Below are 17,376 nucleotides of genomic sequence, written 5' to 3'. Positions count from 1 at the left end.
TATCACCACTCTTTCATGCTTGGGCACTCTCCACCACCTCATCTAACACACTCCAGAAATCTTCTTTCTCCTTCATCTCACAACCTACCTGTGGGGCATATGCACTGATGATATTCATCATCGCCCCTTCAATTTCTAACTTCACATTCATCACCCTGTCAGACACTTGCTTAACCTCCAACACACTTTTAACATACTCTTCCTTTAAAATGACCCCAACACCATTTCTCTTCCTGTCCTCACCATGGTACAACAACTTGTACCCACCGCAGATGCTCCTGCTCTTACTTACCTTCCACTTGGTCTCTTGCACACACAATATGTCTACCTTTCTCCTCTCCATCATATCAGCCAGCTCTCTCCCTTTACCAGTCATACTACCAACATTCAAAGTCCTCACTGTCATTTCCACCCTTCTAGTTTTCTTCTACTCCCGCTGTTTGTTGAAACGTTCTCCTCCTCTTCTTCGTCGTCTTCGCCCAGCAGTAGCCCAATTTCCACCGGCACCCTGTTGGGCAAAGGCACCGGTGGCAGACGTTAATCCGGGCTGCGACCGACCCGGTATGGAAATTCGATTCTTAGTCTGCATAGTTGGTTTGGCTTGTTTTACGCCGGATACCCTTCCTGACGCAACCCTCCACATTTATCCGGGCTTGGGACCGGCACTCAGAATGTACTGGCTGCACACCCCATGTGGCTGAGTTATGCTCATGTTATGTTCACATCCCATGTGATGCGCAAATGCATTGGGCTATTCGTGTAATTGTTCCAGGTGAAAACTAGCGCAGGCAGATTTGGGCATGTGCGCATTCAAATATGTTGTTTGTTATTAGTATTTATTTTGTTTCTCGATGGTGAAACTACACCTTCTTAACAAGCCCCTGATTGTCTGCCTGTGTTTAGTATTTGTTAAAAAAAAGTGTGTAATATCTTGGACATCATACACTGTCGGCGGTGGCCTCCCTCACTGTTTTAACGTCTGTGTGTGTGTGTGCGCGCACTGGCCTGTGCCAACAGTGCTTTAGCCTCCCACATGCTCCCCACTAACTCTTTTACAGTTTCATGTGTAAAAGATGAAACACATCCTTCCCAGTACATATTCGGTTTAATTTCCTTTCTGTGTTCATGTTGACTGAAGTAATGGCATGGGGAATCCCAGCTCCAGGGCCTATTTACATAGATTTGCATATTTAGAAAGGGGTGTGGAAAGGGAAGAGCTTGGTCCATGTGTGCTCAATTCCACATTGACTGTGATGTACAAACGCAACATTCATGGATCCATACGTAAGCACTCTTTGATACATCTGAATATTTTTGTGCTTACGTCAGTTTCTGGGTTTTGGCATATGTGATGTTTTAGTAGGAAATCCACGCCAGTCTTTGTACAAGAGGCCCCTGAGCTGGACTGATCTCGGTGTCTATCGTTTTGTCGTGTTACTCAGCTTCAGTACCAGCTGGCACAGAGGAGTCTTTTGCAGGGATCAGCTCCTTTAATGGCTCACACTGGAGCATGTTCTTGGGACTGTTGTTTAGAGGCATACAGAATTTTAATATTCTCTTCTGAATTGGTAAAGCCAATGGAAAACAGCCTAATTCTGCTGTACATGCATTAATGGGTGCTTTTGATTGGACTTTCAATGTAGGTCGTCATAATTATGCACGTAGGAAGATCTTAATCATAATTTTGGCCTCTTGCTCTCTCCCTCCCTGACTGCAGTCAGTGCAGTGTGGCTCTGTGAGGATTTTCACTGATTTAGATTGCGACTCAATGCTCATGAATGCTAAAAGAATGGTCCTGTCAGCCTGAAATCTTTTTCATTTTAATTTGGTTCTACAGACAAACTGCGGTGAGATTTAAAAAAAAAACACGCGGATGAACTTTTGAATACCAAAATAAATAAATAAAATATAGCATCAAAAAAAGGGGGCCACTAGTGTTGCCTAACATACCTTGTCCGCATCCACTTTGCCCTTAATGAACTCTGACCTCCAGAACTGCAGTGCCTGTTCCAGAGAGAGGCCAATGCCTTTGAGGAAGAGACCATACTGCATTCGGCCACCATGGCGAAGATGGTGGTTCTCTCTCAAGGACTGATGAAGGTGCCTCATGCAGAGTGGAAAGGATTTTCCTGAAAGCTGGACACAACAATCACTAACAAAACATCAGATTAAGAACCTCAATCTGTCCATCTATAAACTGCTTTAGCAGAACAAACACTGTAACAACTCATTTTTTTGTGTATTAAATATTCAGTATATAAGTGGAGACAACAACTCATTTTCCTCTCATAATGCCACTAATCGCATTACAGAATAATTAAGATGGCATTTATTCTTGTTCATTACTAGATCAAAAGGGACAAGGATAAGTATGCAACTATACTTTCTCGTCATGCACACCAGCCTTTCTACAAACAAATTCCTCTGACAGACATTAACATTGAAAGAGTAGTCTATCATTGTAACTTACTGAATCAATTTGCTCCAAAGAGATTTTTCCAACATTTTTCTGGATGCTGTAATCCTGTCCCACATAGGCGTGGCTAAAACAACAAATAAGGAAAACATGAGGATTGCGGTCATAAGGGCCCTGTCACACCTTGATGATTTAGTCAGCATATGCAGATGTATGAAAAATGCACTGGATATGTTGAGTAAATTATGCAGCTGTTATACCATGAGAATTTAGCCAGCGTGTGCTGACAGCCCCGTTTAAACAGCGCTTTGAGTTGATACGGGTTAGAACAGTTACGTCTGGCTTGGTTTGCATTTCCACCACCGGCAGAACCCTTGTTTGGCAGGCGGAGCACATATATATTGACGAGCACATCAATGAGCACATGTACGCTGCCACGTGGCCTCTCCCCTCCACACAGAGTAATTTAACATTTTTTAATTAATTTTATTTTAGTTTTGGTGGCTCATGGTATTTATTTTCATCGCATGCATAATGTTGAAGAATCAACTGATGCCTGTCATAAACGCTGACGTGAATGAATGAGGTACTGTGATTCTTTCAGCTTTTAAAATAAGTTAATTTTCTTGTTGTAACACAAAGCATTGGCATCCTCTGCTTCAGGCTGAGAGACAAAACATAGCAGGACTTCTTTTAAAACGCTACATTGATTCAGCCACAACAAGGAACTAAAGTATTTTCAGACGTCATTTTCCAAAAATGAGGAAGCTTTACGTGGATAGGTTTTTGTCAGGCTGTGATGATGAATCTAAACAAACAGGTAAGATTTTCAGAATCAGAATGGAATTTATTGCCAAGTAACCTCACATTCAAGGGATTGGATCTAGTGTCATTGGTGCATAAACAACAACAAAAGCAAAGGGAAAAAAACATTTCTGTAAGAAGTAAATGGTAAAGTAATATACACTTTATATTTACTCCGTGTGTGAATGGTTTTAATATTTGCAACAGTCTGAACTGTTCACACGAGGACTGCAGCTTTCAGTTGTTCAGCCAATCAATGGACGTATTTTGAGTTATGAGTATCTTAAAAGAAACGTGCGTCAAAAAAAAAAAAAAAATTGCATAACGTACCTACAACCTATGGCCTATGTATGCAGCACGTATGACACATACACTGGGATACGTCGCAAATATTGTGCACAGCCAAACTTTTTTGACGTATGTCAGCATGCTTCAACGTGCTCTTAACTTATACAAAATTTACCCATAACTTATCACATGTACGCCCGTGTATGCCAGTGTTTTTAATACTGTCGGCATATGCTGGCTAAATCGTCATGGTGTGACAGGTGCAAGATGAACTGCATTAAGATTTTCATCACTTACTAGTGGCCAGCCAAACATCATCACATTTCATGAAAATATTTCCTTGATGTAGTCATTCCAATAATAAAGTAAGACATTAGAAGGCGCTATAATTAAGGCTTCCCACCTTGGCCACTACCCCCCAACCATACTACCTCCTACCTTTCTATCAAGCAGAAGGAATGACAGTTGGAACCTTTTAACCTGTCTAATGACTCTCCATGCAGTCAAATCTGAATATATTGTACCAGTCAAACACTTTGGACACACTTTCCCATTCAAGGTAGTGCATGTTGAGTCTAGCCTGGCCACATTCTTGGTTAGGGCCCCTTGTAAAGCTCTGAACATGTTTCCTAGAGGAATGTCTGGAAGGCAACTACTGCCTGCCAATTTAAATGCAACGTAACGCAGGGAGTACTGCTGTCTTTAAAAATGTGGGGAGGGTCAACTGTTTCACACAGCAGGGCTCATTTGCACACATGGCTGTCCTATCTTAAAATCACTAAGGGCCCGTGGGCAAGGTCCTTAATCCCCCAGTTGCTCCCGGTGTGTAGTGAGCGCCCTGACAATGGAGTGAATGTGAGACATTATTGTAAAGCGCTTTGAACATATGATGCAGATGGAAAAGTGCTATATAAATCCACTCCATTTACCATTTTACCAGCTATGTAAACAAGTGACAGAAAAGCTCAAGTACCACACAAAGACAGTGTAGCGTCCTTCTCTGCGGAAGCCACCATTACATCAGAAACAGTTATTGGCTACTATGTTAATGTTTAGTGTTTCATTTACTGCAGCCTCAAAGAGAAGATACAAAGATAGTGTGCACAAAACGCTTAAAAGACCAGCAAAGATTTCACTATCCTGACCAATTTGAATTTGGTTGCTGCCACAAGTACGCATGTTTTAGCTGCAGAGAATGTGGCTTTGTCAACATGCATCGTATGTGGTCAATTTTCAGTGACTAAGATACAAAAGTAAATGCACATACAAAGCTACGAGGGATCAATAGATTTTTAGGTCTGTTGACTTTGGCAACTCCTTGAGGCCCAAGTGGCGGTGCTTTACATCAATGTTCCCCCTACCAGAGATTAGCTGCCCACCCACTAATCCTGAACAACCTGCCCACTAATCCGCATCCACAATCAGGGAAGATGACCTGCTATACTCAGTTATTCATGGCTACACTTTTAATTCAGAAGACTGCAAGTACAAACGTTAAAACATTGCTACAGTAAACTACTTAGTTCAGCTAGCGCAGCACTTCTTGTGGTATATAGCAACATCAAGTTCAAGTTATTCAACAGAATTGGATCAAACTCTGTTTGAGGGCAATCGTTGTGTGACAAACACTGCTTTGAATATATGGACTGTACAAATGCTCAGAAATTGTGGAGAAAAACACACAAAACAATGAAATACAAAAAGAAAAGCTAAACCACCATAGTTTACAATAGCTGTGCTTTCATGGACAACAACATTCTGATATTAACCTGACCAGGACAATAGGACATAAGACAAGGACAAGGACATAAGACAATGCAAGTAAACACAACCTTTGACTACCTTAACCTGAAAAAAGCAAAAATCTAAAATGGAGTATTCCAATCTTAGTTGGATTAATCGGACTATGACGTCCAATTTCAGTTTTCACATTATTTTATTTTTAAACACACGTAAGGTAAAAGGGATTAAATGCAGCCATGGGTCATTAAACAGACTAAGCTCTGCAACACAGGGTTCTCACCAGGATTTTTTCCACAGCATAGGAGAAACTTAGTGGGGCATAGCCACACAATAAGCGCTACAGGTGCGACTATTGTAAGAGGGTCCAGGGGCAACCCCGCCCGAGAAAAGTTTTAAATTTATAAACCTTTGAAACACTATTTCCTGCATTCTGACTCACTGAATATTGTTATTACAGGAGTTTATTTAAAAGTTAAATTTAAACGTTAAAGATTTTAACAAACTGTGTAATAATTTGTTTCCCCTCAAAGTACCAGTGGGTAGCATTTACTCCTGTATTGTGGAACAGCCTCAACATCGATCTATTTTCTGATTATGAATCTGGTAAATTCCAGCAATAATAGTGATTAAACTCTTTTCAAATTTATATCAGCCAATTATTATTGAAACTCGACCAAATAGTCTTAGCTCTTTGAAATTACTGCCTCTTAACTTTGATATAATTTTAAACCAGTGTTTCTGACTGGTATGCAAATAAAAATTTTAAAGTTGCATTAATATGCAACGCAACAGAAACTGAAAATTAAATGACATTCAACAATTTTGTCACACAGAAGTTCCCAATAAAATAATCAAAATCTGAAGTGGCTGAACACAGAGTACTAAGTGCAGGGCTGTGAAATGAAAATTGTGAAATCGGAGGAAAATTTGCAGGGGGTCTGGGGTGCGCAGTCACAGGAGCCGGGATTTAGGGCCCGCAGTGCCCCAGAAACCAAATTAATTTTGTATCTATTGATACATTTTCAGCATCTCCTGGAAGTAAAAAAAAAAAAAAAAAAAAAAAAAAAAAAAAAAAAAAAAAAAAAAAAAAAAAAAACAACTCAAAAATGCACATTTAAATGATCCTAGATTCAACCTTTCATTTGAACTGACAATGATAATGTTGACATAACAGATATGACATATAAGCAGGACCTCGAATGATTTTAATTTTAAACTATGCATTAACTCAGAACAATTAAACTACATGACATTCATGAAGACTGAAAAGACTGTTAAAGCATTTCAAAAACCACAGCTAAAGCTTCAATTTCAATTTTTTCAATTTATTTTCCTTTATATAGCGCCAAATCACAACAGAGTTGTCTCAAAGCGCTTCACAAAGCTTGTAGAATATTTTGAAAATCATTGTAAAATATCAATAACATACCATTCCTGTAAGTCCATTCAAAGCCACGTCTTTTTTTTCCCAATGAAAGAAAGTCTACATTAATTAAAAAAGTCACAGAATCTTGTCTGAAATCATATCTGAACAGCACAATGTTTATTTTCCAGAGACAAAAAAAAAAATTCATTCTGTGTTTCTTGAGGGCACAAGATGCTGTAAGCTTTTCCCGTTTCTTTTGTCTGTGTTCATGACGACAAACTTTAAATTCAACCCAGCGCCAATTCCACCGATTCTTGTCATTAAACTTTTTCCAAACCATGTTTCTCACCATCTTCTCTCTCTCCGACATCGCTCCGTGACATGCTAAAAAATTCTTCTTTTAAAAACTTGATGGCTCTTAAATTATGCAATGTCCATATGCTACGTTTAGCTTGGAGCAACGATAGAGCATTGCTGTAATAACCAACCAGTCCCAGTTTACAACAACTGTCACAACAGCCACGCTTTAAGAGGGATTTTTCCCCCATCGACTTTTGCGGCTCCGGGAACACGGATTTGTATCTGGAACACGCAGACTAGTTTTCGCGGACTTATAAAACTTGCACAATGTCGTAAAAAAAGAATGCTTTGCGATAGGCATTTTAAAAACGTAGTGACAATCACGATTACAGAGTACAACAATAACACCCCCCCATGATGAAATCCGTGGAATTCCTCAGACCGCTGAGTTTTCACAGCCCTGCAAATAGAGATAGCAAAAGTAACAATGCACAACTTGTACTGTTCCAGTCATCTGAGCCCGCACTGGTTTCATCAATATTTGATGCAACAATTCCAGCCACGTACCATGTGTGCAGACCATCTTGTCTCTGGCATATTTAGGATTACAATGCACTCACGTACAAAAGTAAAGCAATGCAGAAAGACCGTGCACTAAGACATCACATACCTGAGGTGAGTCAGGAGAGGTTGAAGTCGCTCATCAGAATGCACTGCTGGTAGAGAGCGAGCCGTCATCTAACAAAGAGATGAATATCGGATGAGTAAATGGTGTAGGACAAAGGATTAAACACTATTAGAACATCAACATACCACGTTCCACGGAAAGGTGAAGGTTAGGTTTCTGATACAAAATCATTTAAGGCCATGGCAAAAATCAATTTAGCAGGTTGTACAAATCTCCATCCACCTTGTTTCTTTGAAGAATCAGCAGTCAAACAGTGGCTACATAGTATACACATGTACGTCCACCATGGATAAATACAACTCCAATTCCAATGAAGTTGGGATGTTGTGTAAAATGTAAATACAAACAGAATAAAATGATTTGCAAATCCTCTTCAACCTATACTCAGTTAAATACACCACAAAGACAAGATATTTAATGTTCAAACTGATAAACTTTGTTGTTTTTGTGCAGATATTTGCTCATTTTGAAATGGATGCCTGCAACACGTTTCAAAAAAGCTGGGACAGTGGTATGTTGTTTACCACTGTGTTACATCACCTTTTCTTCTAACAACACTCAATAAGCATTTGGGAACTGAGGACACTAATTGTTGAAGCTTTGTAGGTTGAATTCTTTCCTATTCCTGCTTGATGTACAACTTCAGTTGTTCAACAGTCCGGGGTCTCTGTTGTCGTATTTTGTGCTTCATAATGCGCCACACATTCTCAATGGGCAGCAGGTCTGGACTGCAGGCAGGCCAGTCTAGTACCCGCACTGTTTTACTATGAAGCCACGCTGTTGTCACACGTGCAGAATGTGGCTTGCCATTGTCTTGCTAAAATAAGCAGGGACGTCCCTGAAAAAGGCGTTGCTTGGATGGCAGCATGTGTTGCTCCAAAACCTGGATGTACCTTTCAGCTTTGACAGTGCCATCACAGATGTGTAAGTTGCCCATGCCATGGGCACTAACACACCCCATACCATCACAGATGCTGGCTTTTGAACTTTGCGCTGTTAACAATCTGGATGGTGGTCTTCCTTTTTTGTCCGGAGGACACGACGTCCGTGATTTCCAAAAACAACAAAACTCATCAGACCAAAGCACACTTTTCCACTTTGCATCTGTCCATTTTAAATGAGCTTGGGCCCAGAGGAGGCGGAAGCGTTTCTGGATGTTGTTTATGTATGGCTTTCACTTTGCATGGTAGAGTTTTAACTTGCACTTGTAGATGTAGCGACGAACTGTGTTAACTGACAATGGTTTTCTGAAGTGTTCCTGAGCCCACACGGTAAGATCCTTTACACAATGATGTTGGTTTTTAATGCAGTGCCGCCTGAGATATCGAAGGTCACGGGCATTCAATGTTGGTTTTCGGCCTTGCCGCTTACGTGTAGAAAGTTCTCCAAATTCTCTGAATCTTATGATTATATTATGGACTGCAGATGATGAAATCCATAAATTCCTTGCAATTGAATGTTGAGAAACATTGTTCTTAAACTGCTGGACTATTTTTTCAAGCAGTTGTTCACAACATGGTGATCCTTGCCCCATCTTTGCTTGTGAACGGCTGAGCCTTTTGGGGATGCTCCTTTTATACCCAATCATGACACTCAAAACTAGTGTCCTCAGTTCCCAAAGGCTTATTGAGTGTTGTTAGAAGGAAAGGTGATGTAACACAGTGATAAACATACCACTGTCCCAGCTTTTTTTGAAACGTGTTGCAGGCATCCATTTCAAAATGAGCAAATATTTGCACAAAAACAATAAAGTATATCATATTCGTTCAATCCCTTGTTGAGATCTTCGCAGAGATCAACAAATTTCATTTTATGTTGTTTGAGTTCGCTTGAGTCGCAGGACCTTTCATCCACCCTTTCTCAATGATTTTTAACTTTTTAATCCTTCATCCAGCTATTGCTGTTGCCGTGTGACTAATATTTGGGGTTATACAAAAAAAAAAAAAAAAGAAAGGCTTTCAATTTCATGCCTTTTTAATGACGTTTTCTGTGACATCCCTTTTAACAGGGTTTGCCTTTTAGAATAAATAGTTGTGTGCCTTAAGGGCACCAAAATATGAAAGTTTGGTGCCCTCAGAAAAGTTCGGTGCCTACTGCGAAGCAACTAGGGGGGTCTGGGGGCATGGTCCCCCCAGAAAATTTTGATATAAAAGGATGCAAATGGTGCAGAATTGGAGTGAAATTATGGGAGGGAATTTTTTGTGTTTTTGGGGTAATATTTTCTGAAATTTAGAAATTTTCGAACCTTGTCAGAAGCTGAGATGACCCCATCACAATATGCACAGGCAGATTAGCATTGGGGTCATCTAAGCTGCCGATGTTTTATTAAACATCCAGCCCATTAATAATCATGGCTCCCATGAGTGTTGATTACACTTATTACAGAAAATCTATTATCAGTCATCATGGTCATCGGCCATTCTGTGCAGCACTTCAGGGTGTTCTTCCTCAGAATCAGAATTAAACTCAGAATCTAAGGCAGAATCTGAGCCAGAGTCAGAGTGAGTCTACATTAGAGGCTCCAGCTGTATAGGCAGCAGCAGGATCACCAGCAGCCTCTTCATCAGCATACACTGCCACTGTCACAGAACCAGAACTGGTGGTAGTGGCAGTAACCTGCACATGGGTGTCCTTGAAGGCTGGTCACCTGGACCTCTCCCCTGATAACAGGAAGAGGTTGCTGCTCACCGGCTCCGGTTGTCAGTCAAGTTAACATGATGGACCTTGATCACACGGAGCGAGTTGTTGTGGAAAGCCGACAAACGTCATGAGACGTTCCCAATTCGGGGAGTATCATTATTTGCTGCAGGAGCTGCTTCTGGATGACGGCCGCTTTCAGCGGTCCTTCCGCCTCTGCAGGACCCAGTCTGAGGACCTCCTGTCCCGTTCACGCGTGCACGTTTATTAAAAAAATTTTTAAAATAAAAAAAAAACTGCTGCTGGCTGTGGGGCTGCTCCTCGCTCTTCCCACAAAACTCTGCATTATTGTGTTTAGAAACCAGTCACCATTTCCTTTATTATACATCTGTGTAGTTAATAAATAAAATAATCTTCACAGAAGATTTGCTCACGCGCGCATGTAAAGGGGAAAAAAAAACTCTGCTGCCTGCTGTGTGGCTCCTCGCTCTTCCCTCAAAAACTTTGTCATAATTGTGTTTAGAAACCACTCACCATTTGTTTTATTATACATCTGTGTATAATAAAATGCGGCATTACAAGCAGAGGAGAAGAACCTTTTTTTAATGACGTTTTGTGTATGTGTAGGTCTCAAAGTCGAATTCTGCGCAAATTTTGTCCAAATTTGATAGAGTTCTGTACAGTTATCAAATAAAAAAGGTGGATTCCAGTCGGGAATGCAAGTGTAGAGAGTTGTGTGCCTGCCCCTAAAGTAGGGTGCCACGGGTTCCCGGGTAACTGCTAAAATTGAACCCTACCTTTTCATCCCAGTGGAAGAACATAACCACAAGAGTCTTGCAGAAACCAGCAAATGGAAAACATAACATTGTTGTTGACTGCACTCTGATGCAACAATGACAGTGTCACTGCCACTTAATATAAATTCAAAAGTGGATTCATGAACCAGAGGATTAAATCAAAGGCTTTTCATGGCTGACCCACTCACACTGTAAGTGTACAAAGATTCCATGAATTTCCTCCTACTGCAAACTGGTAGGAGGAAATGTGCAGCATCAAAAGGTTTCTGAGAGCTTTGTATTTCCTCCTACCAGTTTAATGTGCCATGAGTGCTTGTAGGAAATGAAAACACATTGACGATTGAGAAAGATGACTTCCCCCCCCCCCCAAGAATGCACGACAAAAACACGGTGCCTGCCTTTTCAGATCTCGCAAAGCATCTTTTTCAAATCATTTTCAACCTTGTTGCAAAGGAAAAGAAAATTACAAACAGGTTGTACTTTGCATCGGAACAGTTATAATTTGCAGATCTACATATTCTACATATTTTAAGGCATTTTACCTTCTTGTGCTGATGCAATCATCTCCATTAGATATTTCTTGATCTGCCCTAATAGAAACCTACCAGCGCATTTAGAAAAGGCAGTGCTGTTGCCGGCTGTCGTTGAGCATGACTGCTGGTTCCCAAGTCAGAATCCATCACCACGACATAAACCGAGCCCGAGTTGTCCCACCACATTTATTATGAAGAGCCCCACTGGTTCCCAGAATATGACCGATGAGCCTTGGGGTATTTAATACAATGCGTAAGTGTGCTGATATTGTGTCTTCTCGGGCTCCCTTCCAAAGCCTTTAAAAAAAACGTCATGCCTGCAGGGATAATAAGCACTTTCATAATAGCTATCCGCGGCCTATCCTCCAGACATTTTATGCCATGTGTGCATACTAATTTTCCATACTTGTAGCCTGCATTTCTCCAGTTTCTCCCCAAGGCACCAAAGGGAACAGAAATGTCTTCACAGAACCAGAGTTTTATGTAAAATTCATTTTAATATACACGGAACGGACAAAATAAGAGATTGGGGGGGAAGCACATCCACAATATAGCACAAACTGTATCACTGTGTTTGGACTGGGTTCAGAGCCGATTGAAATTTTTGTAAATTTTTGCCTGGTCCATTCTTGTGGCCAGGAACAGAGTTAAGCCAGTGTGAGAAACAGGCCGAAATCCACATCTGAAAGGTTGTGAATATTGTGGCAATGCTCCACATGAGAACGGACAGCAGCACAGAGACTGTCATCTTCTCAGCAGCTTGTGTGCATCTGTAGCCCGAAAGCTACAGCTTCATGTGCACACAGATACACAGCTAACAAAGCAAACGTATGTCAACTGCAAACTCTCACCATATGTGATCATTAACACCTATAAAGTGCCTATAAAAAGTATTCACCCATTTTGGCTTTAACCCATTTTCTTTATGCCCCCCTTTATTGGGGGGGGCATAAACAAAAATATCACAGTCAAAATGATGGGTTACAATAAGTAATGCCCCACAGCCGCTTAACTTTACCTAAGTCCGAGGATGGCTATATGAACATTTCCAAATCACTGAATGTGTCTTGGGCTTCAACATCAATCATTGTGCAATACAAAACAATATGGTATTCTATGGCAAATCTGTCTGGAGTATCTGTTCTCAAAATCTGACTGACTATACCAAAAGGATACTAATGAGGGAAGCTGTCAAGACATCACTTAATTTACATCAGTGGATCACGTCACATTGTAAGATACAACAGTTTCTGAATGAATCTCCTCCACATGGCCACACTACAGACTGCAAAGTGAACCCTTCACCAACAGAAAAGTAAGCTTGGTATATGGTTTTGTTTTGTTCTTTTCCCCTTTTTCGAAGGGGACTTATTTGGTCTTAAGCCATCTACAGCAACACCTTATTCATTCTACTTGAGAGAGACGATGAAGACTCACTGCAAGAGCTTTGGACAGCCTTGTGCGGAAGTCATTGAGTACGATGGTGACAATGTCCTGGTGTGGGATGTACACGTAACCTGCTTTCAGGTAAACTTTTCTTGTACGGACTAGATCCAGAGCATCTTGAAATGGAACCTTTAAAACGAAGGAAGAAAAAAAAAATGTCAATATTCTGTCCCTTTATATTATACATGTGCTAACATCTTACAAGTACCTCAGAATAAAGCCTGTTATGTATGGTCAAAGCACAGCCGTATTCTTAAGGGTGCTTAAAAAAAAAAAAATAACTCAGGCAATCCAAGAATTTGAATATTGCAGTGATTATCAACATTAGAAAAACTTTCATGAAAACCCATAGATAACACTGCCATCAAAAACACAAGCTAAAACCTTAACCCTTTGGGGTCCAAGGGCATTGTTTTCTTGTTCTTCCCCGTACTTTCAATAATGCCCCATTTTAAAAAGGTACCTTCTTTGAGTATTATGCTCATGTGTTGAACAACAAAATGTTCACAACAATCTCAGCTTTCACACATTTTTCTGGAACACTGTAAAATGTTTACTTTGGCTCTTAAGACAAAAAATATGCACTAGTACCACCTGGTGATAACTAGACAGCAGAGATCAACAACATTCAAAACAGTGCATCTGTAAAATAAGATCTTATTTGCCTGCATCTCTGGTTGTATATTTCCTTTTTAAATGAATGAAGTATGTGTGATGAAAACTGCTAGTAAAAAAAAAAAAAATCTAATTATATTTCTGCCTAGTAACAAGAATTTACTGCACCTTTCCTGAAGAAAATATTGCCTAAACATTTTTTCCATGATGATGTTCTTCATCGCTAAGACTAACAAACAAAGGACTTTTTTTTTTTTTAAAGTTTATGAGCCTTTCCTGGTGTATTTGAATGAGGATCTCCCACTAACAGATGCTGCAGCAGAGGTGCCCACACTTTTACAGCTTTCGGGCTACTTTTAACATGACCAAGTCAAAATGATCTACCTACATTACAAACGCTAAACATACACTCATCAATTAAACTTAATGCAGACCTGTAGGAGACTTAGTCTCAGAGTAATACTGATGTTTTAGTTGTTAAAATTATTGTTATTATAAGTAGTCATATGAAAACATGTCTTCAAAAATGAACCGTTAATCTGGCACGCTGCTCCCCCCCAACACCCTCTTTCTGTCTGGATCCACCACTGAGTTTGCCGCCTGAGCAGGAAGAATAGTTAGGTTGTGTATTAGAGTGGTTTCGAAAAACAAAAACTTTTTCAAGGTGCATTTTTTTGGCTCCTTTAGGGGTAAAATTAAAAATAAATTGGGTGAAATTTCATGAGATCTGAAAATATTAACCACTGCCACCCAGCTACTGTTTTTTGTGATATGAGAGTGATATTTTGAGTTATGGACTGGATACGAGTTCATTAGTGGCAGATTTTGTTACATCTGCCCCAGGTCATTTTTTGAGGCATTCAACGTCAACATGGACTTCCTCATCAAAAACCCCTCAGAGTGGGAGGATGACCCATCATTCCAGTCATCACAGCAGATCCTGGATAACATTGCTGCTGTCAATGATTTTGCTGAGTGAAGGGTTGCACTTATCCAGGATTACAATCAGATTTTAACAAAGGATGAACAGCAGCACTAATACCTGATACAAGTTATTGAGTGGCATTGACATTAATTCCCGGAGGCGAAGAAAATGGGAACCAAACGGCACTCCCATTACTGTTTGTTTTCACTAAATAGGTGGACAGTGACTTCTTTTTAATCTCTCCTGTATGGTCAGTTAAGGGAGAAAGGATTGTTGTTTCAATCTGTATTTAATTTGTGAACAGGTACAGTACTATTACTGGTTTGCACTAATTTGCTCAACCACTGCAATTTTCACCCTGTGTGTGGCAGTGGTTAGAATAGTCATATCAAAATAAAAATTTGCACAAAACATTTTCTCATGAAGATGAACAATTCTGTCAGGAAGCACCTTAAGAAAGTCACATTTTTATTTCTGGTATACTGTAGTGTGTATTCATGCAGAAAAGCACAACCTGATTGACAAGTAAGAAGGTTTTATCAGCACTTTTTACATTATGCCATCCTCAGAAAGAGACTTTAAGCACATTTGGTGGGGGGGGCATTAGTATTTGTGGTAAACACATCAAGGGTCTTTAGCTGTTTTGAGTTTAACCACAGCAAGAACATTCAGAGCAGCATAGAGTTTTTAAAAAGAAAAGTGCAAAAATGTCTTTGTAAAGCTCACTGTAGGTGTGCTGCCGTCATCTCACTTTGAGACACAGAAGCAACGACAACTGTTTTTTTTTTTTCAACTCTGAGCTGCTGCACAAAACAGCGGATGAACAACTCGCAGCACGAAACACTAAAGTGGGCGAAGTGGGTGGTTCGGCTGAACCGCCGATCTCCCCCTGGCTACGGGCCAGTTTTAATCCAATATGATCTATCCACGCTATCTTTGCAATTGAGCGGTCGATCCCGATCAACATATTGGGCACCCCTGAATTAGAAAAACATTAAGAAAGAAAGCCGTAACTCACTTTGTAGAAATCTTGAAGCTCCACTTTGACTTCACTGAGAGCAAAACTGGAGTTGATAAGTTTCTCCTGCAGATCCTCCTTGTCTTTGTCACTAATCTGAAAGGTTAATGATCAAGATGATGAATTTAACAGATCTCCAAAAACAAAACACATTAAATTTTTAAAATGCATTGAGGATTGATGCCCATGGAAACAAAATTAGTTATGTTTATCAAATGAATGCATCACCACTGTCCTTGCCACACACATTATGTGACGATGAATTATTGAACAAGTCATCTCCATTTCATCAAACCCAGTACCACGCTTCCACGGCATGGCTGTAAAATCAAATTCACTCATGTAAGAATGGAAAAGAATAAATATATAGTCATCTATGTAATTTTACCCCAAATAAGTGTTTACCATCATAACCAAAACTGGAATCAAAAGGACATTTGTATATTTAATTCCCTCTGTTACTGTGAATGAACACTGCCACCTAGTGTACAGTACGTACAAATAAATTTAAACTTTCCACCAAAAAAAAAAAAATAAAATAAAAAATAAGAGGCATGTACATTGTACAGAGCTGCGGTTCATCAGTTACACAGACATTTATTACCTCCGCCAAGGAGGTTATGTTTTCGGTCGCGTTTGTTTGTCTGTCTGTCTGTCTGTCAGCAGGATAACTCAAAAAGTTTTGAATGGATTTTGATGACATTTTGTGGAGTGGTTGGAAATGACAAGAGGAACAAGTGATTAAATTTAGTGGTGATGCGGATCACGATCCGGAGCCAGGAATTTTTTAAGGATTCTTCACCATTGCAGGATAGGGGGAATTTTGACATTCTAGTTTCTAACTCCACAAAAACAAGGTAGAAAGGCTTGAAAAAAAAAATTAAGGTGTAACATAGTCAAATGTTCTATCAAACAACAAAGTTTGGTGATGATCAGATCCGGATTCCGGATCTGGTGATCCAGAATATGCAAAAATATAGGGAAAATAGAAAATGTGTCAGTGTGAGGTGACAAATGAAGCTAGAGATACACAACTAACACTAAACTGTAGCTGAATCTGTACTGATTCAGTAAGGTGTCATCAGATTTGACCCAGAAGAAAACCGCCATTACCGAAAAATCGTTTTTATACAATAAGTTTTGAACTAATAAAGACATAAAAGTGATTCCAAGTTCTAGTGGTATGTTTTCATGGTCAGGGATGTCAAATATAAAGGAAAGAAAAGTGTATGTATCATAGTTTTGGTTGTAACACTGAACTGTTGAATAGATCACTGTGCCAAGGAGGGAATCTCTTTAGGATCAGTGACCCTATAGCCTTGTTTAGAAAAGTGTTTCATAAATGTTAAAAAAATTCATATATTTGCAGTTTAGCTGAATAATAAATTGAATTTAGTCTCTTATTTGTTTTTGTCTATAAGCACATGCAATATCAATATCAGTGCTCAGATGACAGTAGCTTCTGGGAAAGGTGCAAGTTGCAATAAACTGTGATGCCAAGCACTAAGGATACATGCTATCCAGTCACAGCAGATTAAACTTTTTTATTTTTTTTTTTTTTTTACTACTGAGCAAACATCATTGTGAGACTTTTTTTTAGGTTCAATGATTCCACGGCGTGTAGATGTTATGGCGTCAGTGACCCCATGGCCTTGGCGGAGGTTTGCACTCTGAGTGCTTCTAGTTCTTAATGAAATAAGCACAAAGTAAACTGCTATGTCTGACATTAATGAAGGATTTTTCCCCTTCTGTCATCAAGACAGTGGCATCTGTAGTCAAGCTTCGTTTTATGGAAAAGGC

At 39.8% G+C, this 17,376-nt stretch overlaps 1 protein-coding gene across 1 annotated transcript in view; it reads right to left on the bottom strand.

Moving 5' to 3' along the window:
- Positions 1 to 17,376, bottom strand: part of prim2 (DNA primase subunit 2) — a 51,412-nt gene that overhangs the window by 19,809 nt on the left and 14,227 nt on the right. The window contains exons 6-10 of the mRNA XM_034185167.1: positions 15,577 to 15,672; positions 13,010 to 13,147; positions 7,588 to 7,655; positions 2,471 to 2,543; positions 1,951 to 2,136 (exon numbers count right to left, since the gene is read on the bottom strand). Coding sequence (XP_034041058.1) covers positions 1,951 to 2,136; positions 2,471 to 2,543; positions 7,588 to 7,655; positions 13,010 to 13,147; positions 15,577 to 15,672 — 561 coding nt within the window. The remainder of the gene's footprint in view (positions 1 to 1,950; positions 2,137 to 2,470; positions 2,544 to 7,587; positions 7,656 to 13,009; positions 13,148 to 15,576; positions 15,673 to 17,376) is intronic.

This window comes from Thalassophryne amazonica, chromosome 13, assembly GCF_902500255.1.
Source record: "Thalassophryne amazonica chromosome 13, fThaAma1.1, whole genome shotgun sequence".
Classification (NCBI taxonomy): Eukaryota; Metazoa; Chordata; class Actinopteri; order Batrachoidiformes; family Batrachoididae; genus Thalassophryne; species Thalassophryne amazonica.
This window is presented reverse-complemented; position numbering and strand designations above follow the sequence as displayed.